General features: G+C 32.6%; 1 protein-coding gene and 1 pseudogene across 1 annotated transcript; one reads left to right on the plus strand and one right to left on the minus strand.

Annotated features, from left to right (window-relative positions):
• Positions 1–7,569: 7,569 nt before the first annotated feature.
• LOC150034209 (uncharacterized) lies at positions 7,570–10,205 on the plus strand (annotated as a pseudogene).
• Positions 10,206–12,044: 1,839 nt separating this feature from the next.
• Positions 12,045–14,910, minus strand: LOC150034210 (thylakoidal processing peptidase 1, chloroplastic-like). The gene is made up of 6 exons (XM_090318367.1): positions 13,785–14,910; positions 13,258–13,326; positions 13,094–13,162; positions 12,875–12,961; positions 12,713–12,780; positions 12,045–12,519 (listed from the first exon to the last, which is right to left on the minus strand). Exons 1-6 carry the CDS (start codon positions 14,487–14,489, stop codon positions 12,402–12,404), a joined length of 1,116 nt encoding a protein of 371 aa, XP_090174493.1. The 5' UTR covers positions 14,490–14,910; the 3' UTR covers positions 12,045–12,401.
• Between the last annotated feature and the right edge of the window lie 5,961 nt (positions 14,911–20,871).

Below are 20,871 nucleotides of genomic sequence, written 5' to 3' on the forward strand. Positions count from 1 at the left end.
GTACATCTATTTGTGGATAGGTTTAGATTTATAGGAAAATTTATAAAATATAAATTTAATATAAATAATAGACCTATTAACTTATATTAAAATAGATTATATAGGGGAATCTTTCACTTTCGTTTTTTATTAAATATTTATTATATCTTTTTTATTAATTATCAGTGCTTTTTTTAAGATTTTTATTTTTAACAAATTAAGGAAAAGGCATCAGATGAGTGGAGGAGAGAGGAAAACAACATGAAGAATGGAGAGAAGAGAGAGTGAAAAGTAACTAATTAGTTTAAATTATATTTATATCTCTTTATAATTAAAAACAATCTTATTTGTACTCATTTTTGTTGATATTTTTAACTTTTTTTTTTCTCAATTTTATATTTTTCAGACAAATAAAATAGTTGGAAAACAAATTGTATTACTTATGTTGTGAATAAGTAATTTGATTTTAAATTAAATAATGATTAAATATTTTTTAAATAAATAATAATCACACATTTTCATCTACTATAGAATCCTCTTGATGTATCCCTTCACATAAAAACTAAAATTCAAATAAATGCATACTTTACAAATAGTACGCAACCCTTCACATAATAGCTAAATATTTTTTTTAATGAATAAATAAGTTTTTCTATTTTCTTTCGGTCTATCTCCATTTTAAGAATGTCGTGATTGAAAGAATTCTATAATGCTAATTGAAGTTTTCGTCTAAATAATCCATAAGCTTATTTTTTTTCTACGAAAAGGTATGATTGTTATCTTCATATTTAAATTTTAATTTATTATTATCCATTGACTATTATATTTGAGGGAAAAAATCAAATGTGCATGGTATCTTGAAGTTTAAATTTTGATACAATATTTGATTATTAGATTTATTTCCAACACTAACAAATATTTTAGTTATTCTCAAATTTAAATTATGATTTCATACGAAATTTGGTTTCATTTTCTTTATTTTTTTAAAATTTCCTTTTTTAATAATGAGACAAGTGAGATAAATTACAATAAGCAAAAATGAGATAAATTACAATAAGCAAAAATGGGTCTATAGATAAGAAATGGGAGTGGGTTTGAAAAAGGAAAATAGGAGAAGAATGGATGTGAAAATAAAAGATAAAGTTGAGGAGTGAATATTATTAACAATTATGATTTTTTTAATTAAAAAATATAACAGTTGAGTTCAATCAAAGAATTGCAACAATTTTTACTTTTCAATTTGTAAGAAATTATATAAAGTGTATTCATTTTCAACCATACAAAGATTTGCATATTTGTTTTATTTTAAAATTTAAATGTTGAGCATATAATCTTTGTTAGTACTTGAAAATTTATATTGTAATTATTTTATTAGTTTCAATTAGATCTTTTATTAGATTTCTATAGTTTCAACCTAATCAAAATTTTAGATATCTTATTTATTTGTTTAAACCAAAATTTTTACCTATTTTTCATATGTTTGGATTTAACATTATTATTTATTGTGTTAGGAGAATTACCCATGAAAATTATCACAATGAGCAACAAGTCCAATTTGATAAATTCAAAAGATCTAAAACAAATGTATTAGTATCATATATATCTCTAATCTTGAATTACATAAGCATGCCAACAAAAACAGTATTTATAAAAGATATTATTATTGAGTTAGTTGATGATTTATATTGTTATTCCATCACTTTTAGTTTCATGTAAAAAATTTACAGTTTATACTACTCCCATCAAAAGTATATAGATTCAAAATTTATGTTCCAAGTCTTTCAAAGATCCTCAACCACGAGCAACTCATTTTTATATCTGTTGAAATTAACATAAAATACAAAACGTGTGTGGGGAGAAAGAATTTTGGCTATTAACTATTCTGTTATTTTTAATTTTATGTCATATATTTATTATTCAAACTTAATATAAGTTATATTAATTTATTATTGAAATTCCATCAATAAAATTCATGTTCTAAAAATCTTTAGTCACGTGCATTACACGTGTTTTACAGCTAGTTACAAAAAACATAAATTGTTTATTTACTAATTTAAATCTATTTTTAAATTTTTTTATTAGAATTTTTCTTAAAATATTTATAGAAATCAATATTTATTGAAATTTCTATTAAATTATGATCTTGATATTTCCATTTTAAAATGCATATAAAATTTGATGGTTGCATTAATTTAAACTTTGAAAAAATAATTGTATCACTTTGTACTATTGAAGAGTGAATTTTGTAGTAAAGCTAAAAATCAAGATTTTCTCAAAAAAAAAAATTTAAGACTGATGAAAAATACAGAGTAGAGAAAGAAAAATAGCACACACAAGATTTACATGGAAAACCCTAATCAGGGAGAAAAAACCACGGAAAAAAGAAATTTTATTATATGACTGATACAAAGAATACACATGGACTACCAACTAAAATAGAAAAAATGGAAACCCTAGGGTACAAGTATAAAAAGGAAAATGCCTCTAGAGTTAAAAAAAAAAAAAAAAAAAAAAAAAAAAAAAAAAAAAAAAAAAAAAAAAAAAAAAAAAAACACCCTAATTTCAACACTCCCCCTCAAGTTGGGGCATAGATGTCAATAAGACCCAACGTGCTCACACACGAGTTAAATAACTGTCTGGGCAGTCCCTTTGTTAGGACATCTGCAATTTGTTGGCTGGAATGAACATAAGGAACACAGATGTTGCCACTATCAAGTCTCTCCTTGATGAAATACCGATCAATCTCCACATACTTTGTTCTATCATGTTGAACCGGATTATTTGCTATGCTTATTGCGGCTTTGTTATCACAGTAGAGCTTCATTTGACCGGTATGATCTTGGTCAAGGTCTCTTAGAACTTTTTCAAACCAAATTTCTTCACAGATTCCCAGATTCATGGCCCTGTACTCAGCTTCGACACTACTTTTGGCACAACACCTTGTTTTATACTCCTCCATGTGACAAGGTTATCCCACACAAAGGTACAATACCCTGATGTCAACTTTCTGTCTACCACAGACCCTGCCCAATCTGCATCTGTGTATGTCTCGATGCATCGTCTTTCAGTTTTCCTGAACATCAAACCTCTCCCTGGAAAGGTTTTTAGATATCTCAAAATGCGCTCCACTGCCCTTATATGTTCTTCATACGAAGACTGCATGAAGACTTACCATACTCACTACATATGAAATGTCGGGCCTAGTATGAGAAAGACATATTAATTTTCCAACAAGCCGTTGATATCTCTCTTTATTAACTAGAACACATTTACTCATATCACTTAACTTTGTATTTGCTTCTATAGGAGTATCAACAGGTTTGCAGCCTGTCATACCTATTTTTTTAAGCAAGTCCAAAGTATATTTCCGTTGGAAAACTAAAATCCTTTCTCTCGATCGAGCTGCCTCCATTCCAAGAAAGTACCTTAGTTTTCCAAGGTCCTTGATTTCGAACTTCTCAGCCATCTTTGCCTTTAATCGGTCAATCTCTGAGGTATCATCACTTAAAATGACAATATCATCAACATAAACTGCAATATTTCCTTATACTGTCCTCTTAGTGAAGAGAGTATGATCTGAATGTTCCTGACTATACCCTTGTGACTTTACAAACATAGTAAACCTGCCAAACCAAGCCCTTGGGGACTTTTTTTAACCCATATAGGACTTTCTTAGTCTACAAACTTGATAGTTAAATTGTTTCTCAAATCTTAAGGAAGGACTCATGAAGACTTCTTCCTCCAATTCTCCGTTGAGAAAGGCATTATCACATCAAGCTGGTGAATGGGCCAATCTTTATTAACTGCAACTGAAAGCAGAACCCGTACTGTATTCAGCTTTCCTACTGGTGAAAAAGTCTCGAAATAATCAACCCCGAATGTCTGAGTAAAACCCCCTGGTAACCAATCTGGCCTTGTATCTATCAACTGTTCCATCGGGTCTATACTTTACTATGAACACCCATTTATATCCAACTACCTTCTGACCATTTGGAAGAGTGACTTGGTCCCACGTATGACTTTTCTCGAGAGCCCCCATTTTTTTCATGACTGCGGCTTTCCATTCAGGAATTTTCAATGTTGTGTGTATACTGGTTGGTATCACCACTATGTCTAGGTTCGTAGTGAGGGCCTTGAACTCAAGAGACAAGTTGCTATAAGACAAGTAACTCTGCATTGGATATTTTGTACATGATCTGGTACCTTTCCTTAGGACAATCGGGAGGTCAAGGGATGCATCTCTTTCTTTACTTCCTTCAGACTCCAAACTACACTCACTCTCATGCTCATACGTCTCATGTTTTGTCATTTTTCCACTTTCATTTGTGTTTTCAGCTGGAATAGGTGACATTTCTTTTCCAGATTCAACAATATTCTCTGCTGGAACAAGTGTCTCACAATCATCATTTTCTGCCTCGATGACATCTTTGCTATTATTGTCTTCCTTGTTTTTGCTCTCACCATTTTCAACACAAGCATCAGTTTCATCACATTTATTATCATCAGGGATAAAAACTATTAATACCTGGAACTGTTCTCTGTTCTAACTCATGGACTGGAGTTGGAGAAATAACAGATGGCGCCATTTCCTTCCTAACATTCCTCCTATAGTATGTGATCCATGGGACTTGTTTGGTCGGTAGAATAGATTCATTGGTACTGATGTATAGGATGGGTTTAGGCAGGACAGAAAGACTCAAACCCCAATTAGTTTCTTCACTAGTATTCTCCCCCTGAACAGAACCATTGGGAAAGAATGGATGATCTTCGAAGAATGTTACATCTATGGAGACAAAGTATTTTTTGGAAGAGGGATGATAATACTTGTACCCACGTTGATGAAGTGGGTACCCTACAAAGACGCATTTCTAAGCCCAAGGAGTAAACTTGGTTCGATTAGGGCCATGAGTATAAACAAACAAAACAAATCCAAAAACTTGGAGGGGTACATCAAAAAAAAAAAATCGGGTATTTGGATATGACTCTTTAAAGGAATCTAAGGGGATTTGGAACTTTAAAGCTCGAAACGGCATTCGATTTATCAGATGGGCTGCTATCAAGACAGCATCACCCCATAAATAGGAAGGAAGTGAAGTTGACAACATAAGAGACCGAGTAACTTCGACTAGGTGACGGTTTTTCCGTTCGGCCACTCTAATTTGTTGAAGGGTGTATGCACAGGAACTCTGATGGACTGTTCCTTTCGAGATTGGGAACTCTCTTAAGGAATTATTAAGTTATTCCCGACCATTATCACTCCGGAGAATAGTGATTTTGGAATTGAACTGGGTTTCTATAGAGTTGTAGAATTATTGAAAGACCGGTGTAACTTCGGATTTTTCGGTCAGAAGGAAAATCCAGGTTAGCCTAGTATGATCGTCAATAAAGATTAGAAACCATCGCTTTCCAGTGATGGTAGTAATAAATGACGAACCCCAGACATCGCTATGGAACAAGGTGAATGGTTTCAAAGGCTTATAAGGTTGAGACTTGAAAGAAACACGTGGTTGTTTGGCTTGGACACACACATCGCATTTTAACTTAGAAATATTAACATTATGAAAAAGATGAGGAACAAATAATTCATATACTAAAAATTAGGGTGCCCAAAGTAATAGTGCCACAACATATAGTCAGTTTCAGAAACAGAGAAATGAGATGAAAGCAAACTAGTCCTATCACATATCCTAAATGAGGCTTCTTCAGTGAGGAAATAGAGCCCTTGTCATACCGGGCAGTGCCAATTGTCAGCCCCGAGTTTAGATCCTAAAAAACAACAGCATCAGGTGAAAAGATAACACGACATTTCAAATTCCTTGTAATTTTACTAATAAATAAAAGGTTGTAAGAAATTTTTGGCAGGTGCAACACATCTTGGAGAACTAAACCCTCAAAGGGTGACATCCGTCCTTTTCCAGCAACCGAGGCAAAAGATCCATCAGCAATCCTGATCCTTTCATTCCCAGCACTTGGTTGATAAAAGAGAAACTGGTCAGAGGAACCAATCAAGTGGTCTGTGGCCCCTGAATCTAAAATCCATGGTTTATTACCAGTTATACTAACAAAGCCAAATGAGTGAAAAGTACCTAATTGAGCAATTGCACTGACTCCTACTGTATCAATAGTGCTCTAACTGTTTTCCTGATTCTGAGGCTGTGTCTCCCCAGTTATTGATTCACCTACCAATGCCCGGCCTAACTGTCGCTTTTTACCATTCGGTGGATGGCCAAGTAATTTTCAGCATTGATCTTTTGTGTGCCAGGGGTTTCTTGCAATGTTCATAAACTAGTGGCGGCTTACTGTTCTGGTTATTAGGGACTAAAGTTTTGAAAGCAGCAAAATATGTTGAGGGTTACAATAGTATTATTCATTGCCCTAGACCTGTCTTCCTCAAGACGTACTTCAGAGCAGACCTCCATTAGGGACGGTATCGGACGGGTTCCCAATATACGACTGCTTTCTGCATCAAACTAGAATTCAATCTGGCAAGAAAGTCATATACACGATCGGTTTCCTCAAATTAATAGTGCAAAACTCCTCCACAAGGACAATTCCAAATAATCTCACGGCACAAATTCATCTCTTGTGAAAGAATGACAATTTATTGAAGTAAGCTGTAACATCCATTGCCCTTTGCTTACACTCGTGGACCTGCTTACATAAGGTATATAATCGCAAAGTGTTCTGTCTCCTCGAGTAAAGTTTTTGGACTGCCTCCCAAATACCTCAAGTTGTGGCTACATATAATAAGGGTTTTCCAATTTGGGGTTCCATACTTCCTACCAGAATAGATCTCAGCAAAGAATCCTCCCCTTTCCAAATTCGTTCTTGGGGATCTTCTGGCCTTGGTTTCGGTATTTCTCCCATTAAATACCCAAATTTGTGATGACTCTCAAGGGTTATTTTAATAGATTGGGACCAGGAAAAGTAATTTTCACCATTCAACTTTTCTCCTACAATAAAGCTAGAAGAATTGCCTATAGCTCCAAAGAATAAATTTGAAGAGTACGTAAGGAAAGAAGTTATCAAATTTCCAGGGTAAATCGATTGATTCTGATTCAGATCTGACTGGACATTGGATGTCGATCCCAGTGCTTCTCCAATGGCAGCCATCTGTTGTTGGAACATCTCATTCTACTTCTTAATCTGTAGTTGCAACTGAGTAAACTGGTCTTGGATTATAGTCCCCTGATCCCGTTGATGGGATGATGAATCTTCTCCTCCAAATCCACCTATGATAGGTGATGACTGTCCCAAACTACTATTCGCATCCGACTGAGCCATGACCTCCCGATTGATTAAATGATAGCCACTGACTAGATTTATTCCCACCTGCAAATCTTTGTCTGCACCTATTCGAGGGATCGGCTGAAACTTACCGACCGAACTTGATGGGTTAACCCGCACATAAGAAAAAATGCCTGGCTCGACGAAAAAAAAACGACATTACCTGGCTGGAAGTTCGGCGGAAGGTCGTGGGTTGGCTGGAAAGGCAGATTCGGCTTCATCCTATGCAATTCGGCGACAGTCGGCTATGCCACCTAAAACGCGTCGACAAACATATTTGATGTGCGGTACGGCGTAGAAGCCATGGACTGGGTTTGCTGTGCTTCGATCGGTTGCGGCTGTATGGGATCGAGCGGAATCGGGCGGAAAGCTGGCTGGTCGGATCTAATCGCCGACTGGTCGAGATTGGAAATAATGGTCAATGGCGTTTTGGATAATAATGGCTATTTCTGTGCCATTGGTTTGAGATTCTCCTGTTAGGTTTTTCTTAGTTGTGGCTAGGATTTCGTCTCCATGCTCTAATACCATGATGAAAAATACATAGTAGAGAAAGAAATAGCACACACAAGATTTACGTGGAAAACCCTAATCAGGGAGAAAAAACCACGGAAAGAAGGAATTTTATTATATGACTGATACAAAGAATACACAGTGACTGCCAGCCTAAATAGAAAAAAAGGGAAACCCTAGAGTAAAGTATAAAGACGAAAATGCGCCTAGAGTAAAAACCCTAATTTCAACAAAGACGATATGAGATAATATAAAATAAGACAAAATAAAATAGGATAAGGCTTGATCTTGTTTTAGATTAAAAAATTTTCATATCTTAGTTCGAAAAGATTTAAGATAAATTCTAAATCAAATCTCTTATAAATATACATAATGGCTTTGTAACTGAAAACTTCTTACTTAAACACCAGAGTTTTTTTTCTTTATTTTGTAAGTCTTCTCCAAATTACAAATTTATGGTTGTTTTTTCTTGGCCTAAATTTGGCATCAACATGTACATCTATTACATTTAAACTTATAATCGAGCAAAATTGGAAAGAGGGTGTAAATAGATGGATTATAAAAATTCAAATTTTAAATTTATATAATTATTAATTAATAGTTTTAGTTGATACCATTACCAAAAATTAGGAGTTTAAATGATATTATTCTCTTTCTAAAAAAAATTATATTTTTCCCCAAAAAAATTAGGGTTCTGATATCTCAGGTTTTCCTTTTTTCTTCTTCTTCTTCTCTCTCAATCCATTCCCTCACCAAAATAGTCAAAGTCCACTCTTCCTGGATTCTCATCCAGAGAATACTGAGGTTGCTTTTGTGGTAGTGCCCTTTTGGTGTTCGTGTTTTTCATAGTGAAGAGGAAATGTGTTCTTCAGGGGTAAGTCTTCTATTCCATTTTTCTCTTCTTAGTTTCTCAAGCATGCTATATGTTTTGTTTAATTAAATGCATGATCCGTTCTGTTTCTATGTAAAATTGTGTTTTGTAAATTTTTTAGAATTGGGACAATCCATTTTCGCTGCAGGATCCTTCAGTTATATAATGACACTAAACATGTCTTATACAAACTTCTTTATATAGAATATCACCGCTTACATGTCTCCACATGAATGATCAGGATCAGATTATTTGTAGCACTTTACAACAATTGTAACATTGACAAAGTAGGTCATACTCGTAGTGTCACCAGGATATGATATCAAGCCTTATCCATCTACTACATACCATTTAGGTTATCACTTAAACATGATCGACCCGTATGTCTCTACATACATATTTAAGGTACAAGATAACCTTAGATCTTAGTTTATTGGTTTGTGGTTAATGCAACTAAAACTGAAATAAAATACCATATATTTTATTAAATAAATAAGATGTTTTTACATTACAATTACAAACTATAGGACCCTACGAGATTTAGGACATCAACCCCAACATTTTTAATAGTTTTAGTATAATATTTTATGTTTCAGATTATTTGGGAGTCTTACAAAGTTTTCGTGGACATTTTTCCCAATTTATGTACAGACGATCAAGACATATGGCGAACGATAAATCCTCTTATATGTTTTTACATTTGTGAGTGCCATTTTCCTAACAAAGTGATAAGACAACTTGGTCTCCAACAAGATGTCCCATCAGAATAAAATATTGAACCTCTACTACATGACATCGACCTAAGAACTGGAGATTGGTCTGAAAAAGTTGCACATTTGGTAGTGCAATGGCATTACCGTGCAAGATTTATTGCAATAGGGTATCCAGTTGGGCAATTTGATAGGGATGCAACTCAAAATTACATCAATTGGTACAATATTATTACAAGGCGATATGTTACTCGTCCGAGAGCAGCTGTGGGTCATCTAGTACATAATTAAATATTTTCTAATTAATTTTAATTCAAAATTATTTTAAATATTGTCTAGTTTTTTTATAATTAACAGAGATCGAACAATAGTCGCCTTCGTGGTGTTGCAAATGATTCAGACTAGGTCCTTACTATATGTAGTAATAACAATAGCTATATGAAGGAGATACATTATATGTACGATATACCTATTGCTCCTTTGTCAGTACCTAGGCGTAGGGGACATGCTCGAGTAGAAGAAGTGAGTTTGATGAGGTCAACCACAATGTGGAAGAGTTGCCTCCTACGACGCAAACATAGAGCCAGACTGGTTATGCTAGTCCAATGATGATGATGCCACCTTTTGGTTTAGTATATTATGATTTAGAGGTCGGTCCATCGTCTTCATACATGCATGGACATGGTCGCGGCCGTGGAGAGCGTAACGAATATTTATACTATGAAGCACCTACAGATGTACAAAAGCCACCAAAGTGACATCAAGAGGAACTAGAGCAACCTAAAGTTCAAAGTCGATGACAACAACCAGCTCGAAATCAATGACGTCCGCCTTGTGGAATACATTGATTTTTTTTTTAAAAAAAAAAATGAATGAGAAACATTAAATTGTTGTATTGATATGGAAGAAAAAAAGATTGAGAATTTGTTCTTTTTTATGATGTCTCTTGGAGTTAAGAGTTAATAATGTAAATTTTACTTATTATTAAGAAATACAAGGATAAATTTTTCTTCTTTTTTTTCAAGAAATAGAACGGTAAATTTGCATAGGATACTTTGTTTAGAGAAGGTAAAGAATAATATTTTTTTAAAAAAAAAAGAAAAGAAAAAGAACAAAGTTAGGTCGAGTTTTCAACCCTCGACGTACGTCAATTAAAAAAATCGTACAAGTCAAATCTCCAAAACTACCATACTTCTCTAATTATTTTCAAAACAACAACATTTCACTAATTATTTATAAAACTTACAATATTCTAAATGATTGAAGTTTATTTTCATACAGATTATAATCCATAAAGAAGCTTCTAAACAATTAGGGATGTGTTTAAAATTATTGTTTTATAAAAATATGTTTGACTATGTCATTAAATTGTAAGTAGCTGAATCACCTAATTAGACAATTAGACATGTCTAGCAATAAAATTCAGCTCTTTCATTAGAAGTAGAATATTTAGTAACGTGTCAGCTTTATAAAATGATAGAAAAAAGGAGGGCCCAGATCTCAAAACAGTATTTTTAACTCATATATAGAGAGAGGAAGATGTGGTTCTTATGCTTAGCTTGAATATAGAAAGGAGGAGGTGGGTTATAGTTATTAAATGCAAAGTTGTCTTCGTTAGCGTGTTGACATCCCGGTTTAAAATGTTGATCTAAACAAAAAAATATCGAAACCTTAATTTTATAAAAATATCAATATCAATTAAGTCTGTTTGTCTAATTTTATTTCTGAAAATTTATTTTCGAATTTTGTGTAAATTCTGAAAACAAACATTTTTATATTTTTATTTTATCCAAATTTTAAATTTAAATTTTAAAATCTATTATGTAAAGATGAAAACATTTAGAAATAAAGTATGTCGGGTAATAAACTCAATTCATTTTTTAAAAATTAAATTATATATCATGTTATGTATTATAAATTATATAATATTACAAAATTATAGTTACACAAATATTTTAAAACCTAAAACATGCTCGTAAATAAATTAATAATCATTCATTATCAACTAATATGTAATTGTTAAAAACTAGTTTTATGATTTATAAATATAGTATGAAACACAATTCTGTTTTTATTGAAACCCTTGGACCTTTAACATGTTTATTATTTATATGATATTTACATCAATGATATTTTGTTGTTTATTTTACTATGTTTCGTAAATTTTCCTATGATATAATGAAAATCTTCATGTCGATATCCAATTTGTAAAAATGTGAAAATATTGAGATATCGACGAAAATTTAATACCATGGCCAACATAGACTATAATATCACTTAACAACATTTTCAAATATAACTAATTTAGTAATATATACAATAGTTATTTTTTAGGGTCAATTTTTAGTTTGTTCAAACTTTATCCGGTCAACTTAAAAAGCTGATTGTAACCGCAGTGCTCTTCTTCAGCCACATAATAAGTACAATCTAAAATCTTCAAATGTAAGTTAGAAAAGAAACAAGCTGAACTATGGAAGGGCCAAGCAGTCCCCTAGTCCACAATTTCGTCATTATGATGAGAATTTGAACTTCCAACCTCAAAAAGATGTTAGAGATGAGGATGTTAGTACATCTCAGACATTTCAATTATTAGAATAGGGATTTAAATAATCCTTTCCCATATACAATCCAATCAAAACTGAACTTAGTTACCTTCATATCTAAACGAGATTCGCAACGTTAACAAATATATGAAGAACATTTTGCAATATATACATGAAACCGATGTTGTAATTCACAATTATATACAAACTGGGAAAATGAAACTTGAGAAAACAATGAACAAACGTTCTCATCTTTATATGAATCTTTTCCCAGGCCAATGTGGATGTCAAATGTAATCTAAATACAGTAGTGGTTACAGTTTCAACCACAAAGAAATTGCAGATAAATCTAATTCCCATCCATCCAATGTTCTACTGCAGCCCTCAGCACTTGGCCAAAAAAGAAATTGAATATGTAATTTGAGAACAAATACCAAAATCAATCAAACAGATTCTGATCTCGGCAAAAAAATAAAAATAAAAACAACAGATGGTGAAACATCAAGAAACTACCGCATCTTCGTCTGCATTTTGATCACTCATGATATCAGAAACTTTCGACGGTGGCCAATATCGGAACACTGATCTACCAACAATGTTTTCGACAGGAAGTGGACCCCTGGAAAACCCAAATTAGAACACGTTAGAAGCATTTCGACAATTCTTTAAGGTCGAAGACTTGTATGCAACATGTAAAGAAATTCGACAATGACACAATGAGAAAAAATGAGGAGCTGGTTCTCCTGATTATAAAGTATCACATGGTTTGTTGAGAAAATAGTAGCAAATCGAATCCAGGATAGTTAAATTACCAGTTATGAGAATCGAAACTGTTGTTGCGATTGTCTCCCAATACAAAAACATACCCTTCAGGCACAAGCTGCAAGATAAAACATGACGTCCAATAATTTGAGTGGGCATGCTCTACCAAATATAAATGTGTGTTTCATCACTAAAGGGTTGGGATATATTACCACTGGATCCATGTTATAAGAAAGTGGCTCTAAGATAAACTTCTCATTTTGAGCAACACCATTCACCAAGAGTTTTCCATCTCGTACCTGTAGCAATGAAACAAAATGAGCTTAGGGAATCGGAAAATTCCATTGTAAATTGATTTGCATTCAAAAGGGCCAGTGAGAACGAAGACTCGAGCCCCAGTGAAATCATTCAAACAGATGAGAATAGCTAACCTCAACACAATCACCAGCCTTTGCCACAATTCTCTTGATAAATACATCATTTGACTTGTAACCAATCTCCTGCAAATGTACCAGAATTTTCAACGAGATAAGCAACATGAATGAACTTCGAACAGAGGAAAACGTTTCCTGAAAATAGAGATCGTAGACGCTACCTGCAAGATTGGAGGTGCCTTGAATATGACAATATCAGAAACACTCGGCTTTCGGAAAAAGTATGACACCTGAAAAGCATAAGAAGACTGGATAAGTTAACGAAGAAACAAGTGATCAATAATTTCAAACCAGGTCTTGATCATATTGATATTACTTATCCTTCTTCAACAATCATCAAACACTTCCTTCAGTTATCATCCCTAGATGTCATTTGACAACTGAAAAGGGAAATTCAATTCTTTAAGGAAGCAGGGCTTATACAAGAGATATAAAAGAAAGTAAACTCTATCTCATAATGTACACCATCAAACACCCAACCATGACAATTAAAACAAGCTTTTCACTATTCTAGGCAAAATAATAGGAAATTTTCAAGGAGCTTGAACATTTGACGAAGGAAACAAATTTGAACATTTCCATATGAATTCAAACATATAATTACCAACCCCAATAGTCTAACGAACGTTCTCTTCTAGTTCTTTCAGATATTTAAAACTAAAATTTCAGTAGAAAAACATTGTCTTACCTTTTCAGCCAAGATGCGATCGCCCACGTCAAGGGTGGGATACATTGATGAAGAAGGTATGGACCTTGGTTCAGCCAAGAAGGAGCGAAAAAGCACACTAACAGTCAAAGCTGTAACGATGGCCTTCGCATCTTGAGAACAGTTATTCAAGAAGCGCGATATCCAGCTGCTCTTCTCTAACTGCGGAGGATTGGGCGGCAGGCTCATGCCCTCGTCCATTACGCAGTCAAAAACTCCATAACTTTCTATTTCGCCGCCAGCTGAGCTTGGAACCGAGTCGTTTCCCGTTACCGACTTCGACCCCTGTAAAAATGGGATAACCGAAGCGGCGTTGAAGGAAGAAACACCGAATACACCCATAGCCATTGGCGAGGAAACGGAAGTAACTACAGTTGACTTCATAATCGAGATCAAACCTAGAACAATGGGGTTTCTAAAGCTTTCACCAACAATTTCTCCAGCGATAGTGCCAAACGAAGATGCTGAATTCTTAACCCAACATCTTGAATTAGACGGAAGGACGTCGGAATGGTAATGGCGGACTGAACCGGGATGGTCAAATTCCGGCTTCTGATTTGAGCCAAAAAATCGAGATCGAATCCAGCATTCGTGAACAGCGCGACAATTACCGACACGTATTCCGGCAGAGGTTGCAAGGTTTTGAGCGACATAACCCGAGAAGGAGACGGTAACCCTGATAGCCATACCTGCAATCTGGAGAACCCAAATAAAATCCTAAACCAAAGAGCCCTCACTGACTAGTAACGTATAAGAATGAAACCCTATAAGCCCATGAAAGCCATTTCTGCAGGAAAAACAAGCGATCCAGCGACGGAGAGGAAGAATCGAAAACGCCGCTATATTGGAAGACAAAACCCGAATCAATAAGGGGCTTGAAAAATCAGAAACAATATTTACAATGAGAAAAAAAACGGCAAGCCAGTGATCGGATCTGAGAAACAGCGTATGTTCTCCCGGCGATCTCTCTCGGACCGACGGCGCGAAGATTCTACAGAAGGAAACAAATCACCATCCACATTGGGTCGATCGGTTCTAAAGAGGATGCTCGTTGACAAATTTGGCCTTCTCTGTCGACTTTATTAACGATTTTGCCACTTCTCAGTATTCTTTTTCTTTCTCTCTTTTTTTCCCTTTAAATATTCGTTGATAATTATTTCCAATTTGAGATGATATATCTTTTATGTATTTGAAGGCTCATTATCCCATCTTCACCGATTTTAATGGTTTGTGTCCCCATTTTCGGAACGTGTTTCGTATCTCATCATCATTTTTTCCGTGTATCGTATATCATCTTAGTACTTGAACATACTTGATCATACTCGATCAAAACTCCTCAGATATCAAAACTCTTCAGACATCATAACTCCTCACATCTTATATCATCTCAGTGTTCCAAACAGCCTCTTACAAATATAGCAAAACTTATATAGTGATATAATCCATCAAAATAGCCTATTTAAAAATTATTTTTCTACTAATGTATTTTCACTTTTCTAATAAATTTGTTTATAAAGATTAATAAGGGGAAAAAACTTTACAACGGTGGCATGACCGTAAATATTGGTGTAGGGTATGGGCAATTGAAATGAAAACATTTCAGATCGACAACTTTATTTGACTTTGATTAAAATATAATTTGTAGCTACGACTACAAGCTTCCGATGCTTCATGCGAACTTCGTGGACATCCAAATAAACGGGACAGTTCACTTAACCAAAAGACAATAGTATCCCTTGTTCACATTTCACGCACTATTTTCTTTTCTTTAATTTCAAATTCCTTCAATTAAATTATTAAAAAAAAACGAATAATAAAGCAAACAAACTCCGACTATGCAAATATTATGGTCAAAGAAAAATATTTAAATTCAAAATTAAATCGCTTATACCCAACTGTCATTATAACACATACATTTTAAAAAAAAAAAAAAAAAACCTTATTTCAAGTACAAAAACTCTATTCCTAAAATGAATATAATTCAATATTGGTTGGAAATATGATCAAAGGCTCGCATTAGTTAATAAAGGAATGATATTATGTGAGATAACAACCGTCTTCGTTAGTATGAGGCATTTTAAGTAAAATCAAAAGCAAAATATGAGAGTGTATAATGTTACTTTGTTGGTATAAATATCTGCATAAAAAAAAAAAACAATTCCACACATTTATATACCTTTTCTTAAGAAAAGGTTGAAATTTAAGTCAAAATTCAATGATAAACAAAATTTTAAAAACAACACGATGTTATTATTTATAAGTTCATGTAGTCACACATCCATGTTTGTTAACGATTATTTTTAACCTATTTTAAGGATAGTTTTTTTCAGACAAAACTTAAGTATAACTAAAAGGGTTAAAACATTAAGGGGGTGTTTAGAGCAAATAGTTGGTTATTATACTCCTAAGTTATTATAGTTGGGTTTTAATAGTTTTTGTTTATAGTGTGGATTATTTTAGTTTGGATTATAATAGTATATGTTTGAGGTGTAAATTATTTTAATTTGAAAAGGAAATAGTAAACACTCTAGCAAATAATAAAAAAAATGATGAATGTGAAATAGTAAATATTGTAGCAAATGGGGTTTTGAAATAGTGTTTACTGTGATTTTGAAATAGTATTTATGGTAACTAGAGGTGATTATTATAATTTTATGATAATCTTTGCCCCAAACGTCTCTTAAATATCAAAACCTAACTTTGAATGTGATAAATTGAAAAAATTATCCATATTCAAAGTGTTTATATTATTAAATTTATCTACATTTGTTAGGATTTCATAGTATTTTTCATTTAAAAAAATAATAAAATAAGTTTCTAATGCAACAAACGTGAGATGAAAATTTGAAACTGTTGATAAACGAAAATAGTACCCAAATACCGAGTTATTCTCATGTTGGAATAGTTGTTGAAACTAAAAATTAAAGATAAATGGTCGGCACGAAAATTAGTACAAACATAAATATACGTTGATTTCAACACTGGTATACATATTATTTGAAATTTTTAATAAATTATACATAGTATCCTTCAACTTTAGAATCTATTTCAATTATCACCAACAAGTTTATATAGTTTTATTTTTACTTTTGAACTGGTTATTAAATTGTTGGAAAAAATTATCTTTTTTTTCCCTAAATTTTGAAGAATAAGTGTATTTGATTTCTAAGTTTTTTTTTTTTGTAGAATCGGTATAGCAACCGTAGAGGGGTGAATAAGGTTTATTTAACTTAATGAAAAACTTTTTACTAATGTGTATCAAATTAAACAAATTAACAAACTTTTGTTAATTAGTAATTTAAATAAGAATTTTATGCAAATGCATTCAATTCAAAAAGATCAATAATTGGCATAAACAAATTCAAGAACAAACTGTAACAATTAACTCTATGCAATGAAATATGTTAATAAATTAATTGCAAAATTAAATAGGAAAGGGATATAGAAATTGACACTTAAAATTTTATAGTGGATCAGCACAAATGACCTACATCCAGTTCCCAAACTCCTTTTGGGTGTCACTACGAACTTGGCTCTTTCCACGGTTTAGAGTTGAACCACTACAGTTTTCTTCTTTTGGAAGCAAGAACGAACTTGACCCTTTCCACGGTTGAGGATCAAACCATTATAACCACCATTTTTAGGAATCCAGAGCAACTCTTACAATGAATTTGGAAATGAAAAACCATATGAGAAAAACTCTCTTGAAGAGTAGATTCCCAAAATTAGCACTCAATGAATCAATTCTCACAACATAAAATATCTCTTTCAAGAAGAAGATGAAAGGAAGAAAATTGAAACTTGGAGAGAGAGCAACGATGGTGATTTAATGAATTATGAAAGGTTGAAAATAGTAAAAATTGTTGTTATGATTTGGAGAAGACGATGGGTTTAAATAGAAAAAAAATGTTGGAAACCACAATTAATTTGAATCATTGGATCTTGAAAAAGAAATTTGAATGGTGAAGATTTAAACCCAACTAGCCGATAGATACAAACATAATATATATATATATATATATATACACACACTTAAATCACGTTCTTTTAAAATCCAACAAAAAGTAAAAGTTCATCATGTGTCCAACTAGCCTTTAGACACAAACATAGAATAATATTATATTTATTTTCTTTTTAAATTAATTCTTATTTTAAACTAATTCAAAAATCAAAAGTACACCATGTGTCATTCCTCCCATGCTCTAAATGACACATTTTAATTGATCCACTCTATGAAAAAGAATATGTCATGTCATCAGCTTGGGATTTTTTCGTTAAGTTTATTTGCCTATATCTTCTTTGTTTGAGCTTCGATTTGTGCGATTTAAATTGCATTAGAATGTTTTTTCGAACTCTATGTAATAAACACTTCAAAACACTCAAATTGTTAACAAATTAATTTAGGTTTGTTATCATCAAAATATTAATTAATTAATTAATTAAAATTAATTTAATATTAAGTACTGGAAAACCAACAATCTCTCATTTTTTATGATAACAAACATCTCAAGAAAAATGAAATCAAAAGTGGTGTATGATATAAAATATGAACTTGAATCACAATGAACACACATACATAATAAATATTTCAATAACAACAATTTTCAATTCAAAAACAACAAAAATATTCAATATCAACGTGCTTCATTTTTTCTATTACCTCTCCTCCCTTTGGAATCAATCAAAAAGGGATAATTAAAAAAAGTAACATAAGGACATGAAGGCTTCTCCTAAAATCATGAATACATAATTGTGCATTTTTTCTCCTATTAACATGTCTTTTGAAAATAAGCAACACGATAAATTCAAGAGATATCATAAGAAATCAACCAAGCTCAAGCTAATTCTATCTTGACCAATTTCACAAAATTTTCCCCATTTTAAAATCAATTGAGAATTTCCTTATAATAAGGAACAAAAAATTATTTAGCACTTAATTCAACTTGAGGGTAGAAATATCAAATAAATTTTCATAACACAATTTTACTGGAAATGCAATAACTTCCCCTAAAATGATAAATAATAAGAATAAGAGAGGCACACAACAATAAAATAATACGAGAATCAATTTCCCCTAAGAAAAATTGAAAAATTAATAAACACCAAGGAGATAAACTCATTCAAACAAAATTCAAACAATCGAAATATCAAATATTAGAAAATAAATATCAATTATTGAAAAACATATAATAATACCAAATAAAGGCAAATCAATATTATCAAAATTCAATGTCACTCAAAGAGAAAACATTATCAATCAAATATAAGCATGGTAGCAACACAAATCAATTTAAACCAATTTTGAACAAAATGCTACTGGAGATTAAAAAAAAAAAGTACCAATTTTATGAATACACCCTATGAAAAAGAATTTAACAACTCTTCTATACAATATTGCAAATCATATACATTTTCAACGTAACACACACATCAACTCAAAATGATTTTCATTCAATAATGTAAACCATAGAATATGTATAACTTCATGATTAAAAGGCACTTAATAAAATTCTAATCAATTTAAGTCAAAAAATAAATAACATATCAAAATTATCTAAACAATGACAAACTCTTGCAAGACTCAATATCCTTTTGCTCAAAAGTTTCCAAAAAAGCACAAGGATAGAGCAAACATCTAATTTGACCAAAAACCCAAATGATAAGCCATAAAGGCAAATGTCACATAGATAGATATATAATTGTAGGATTGTATCAAATGCAGCGGAAGAACAATGATCATCTAAGCATTCAAATTCACTAATTTTGGCATAATATAGCATGCTTCTGCAGAAAAATGGGTTTCAAGACATACCTCTTGAAGAACTTCTTCAAAGCTCCATCTCCAGTTGCAATCTTCTCCATATCTTATTGTAGACCACCTCAAGATCTTTCCCACTATTCTCTTGGTGCTCTAGATTGAGTTGTGGGACTCAAAACAAGCTTGAATCAAGTGATGAAGGAGAAAAGCTCACTGCTGCAACAAGGTTGAAGAACCTTTCTTCAAACCAGTTTTTCTCTCAAAAACCTTTTGATTGCATGCCCGATTTTTACTCTAATCTTCTCATTATATTGCAGATCAACATGCAAAGAGAAGAGCTGCATGAGTTGCAGCTCATGCTTGGAGAAGACAAAGGCAAGATAATGCAATGTTTGTGAGCTAGTTACTTCATAGATGGATAATGGAAAAATCCATTTTTCCATTTTAAATGTGTTTTTGTTTTCTTTTCCTTTTCCAATTTTATCCAAAAATCAAAATTTGTTTTAATAAATCTATTTGATTTTAAAAATGAAAAATTAATTAATTTCATAAATTAATTAATAAAAAAAACTTAATTAATTTTAACACATATCTATCTTTATATATTTAAATCATATTTAAATATATAAATTCTCCTATACCGTTTAATTCTAAAATTAAACATAACTATATCTCATATAATTACTAATTCCCTTAATTCTAATTTGAACGTTTCAAATTAACTTATCACGCTATTCTAGAGCTAGTCGGAGGACCTCGCGGATCTACAGATCATGGGCTCCAACGATCCGAGATTAATTAGCTAAACTCATTAGACCATATTAATCTTCATTCGTTAACTAATGGGTCATTCCACTAAAGCTCATAGTTGCACTCTCCTTACCGTAGATATATTATGTCCACATGATTTAACCATAATCAGCAAGTCGACCCTTCACAAGTTGTTCGTAATAACGGTTGGGTCAAATATCTGTTTTACCCCCGATATTACGTCTTATTCCTCAAGTCCCTACTGATCCTCTAATGAACAACTGATTTGTGATCCAATCACCAAACCAAACTCTCTCACCCCAGTGAGAGGGTGGGGCCCCTTGTTCAAGACCTGGATTCAGTACTTGAGAGAACAACTTTTCTCCTATCCCTAAATCGGGTAGGCGTGAACTCTGTCTTGCACCCTATATCCCCAACTATCTATCCGGTCTTACCCCTGAAATGGAAGTCTTATTGAGTCGGCGCTGTTGAGCCAACCCTCAACTATGCAAATATAAGGGCAATCCCGAATAAATAGGAGTTCATAGTTAGCTCAGGATT

This window comes from Benincasa hispida, chromosome 9, assembly GCF_027475165.1.
Source record: "Benincasa hispida cultivar pf3 chromosome 9, pf3_genome.v1.1, whole genome shotgun sequence".
In the NCBI taxonomy this organism is placed as follows: Eukaryota; Viridiplantae; Streptophyta; class Magnoliopsida; order Cucurbitales; family Cucurbitaceae; genus Benincasa; species Benincasa hispida.

What these genes read in the sequence shown, in the direction of transcription:
- LOC150034210 (XM_090318367.1), bottom strand. Translation starts at nt 14,489, where the DNA reads ATGGCTATCAGGGTTACCGTCTCCTTCTCGGGTTATGTCGCTCAAAAC. An exon ending in AGGCACCTCCAATCTTGCAG is followed by an intron (nt 13,163 to 13,257) that starts GTAGCGTCTACG and finishes GTACATTTGCAG; the next exon opens with GAGATTGGTTACAAGTCAAA. An exon ending in AGGCTGGTGATTGTGTTGAG is followed by an intron (nt 12,962 to 13,093) that starts GTTAGCTATTCT and finishes TCATTGCTACAG; the next exon opens with GTACGAGATGGAAAACTCTT.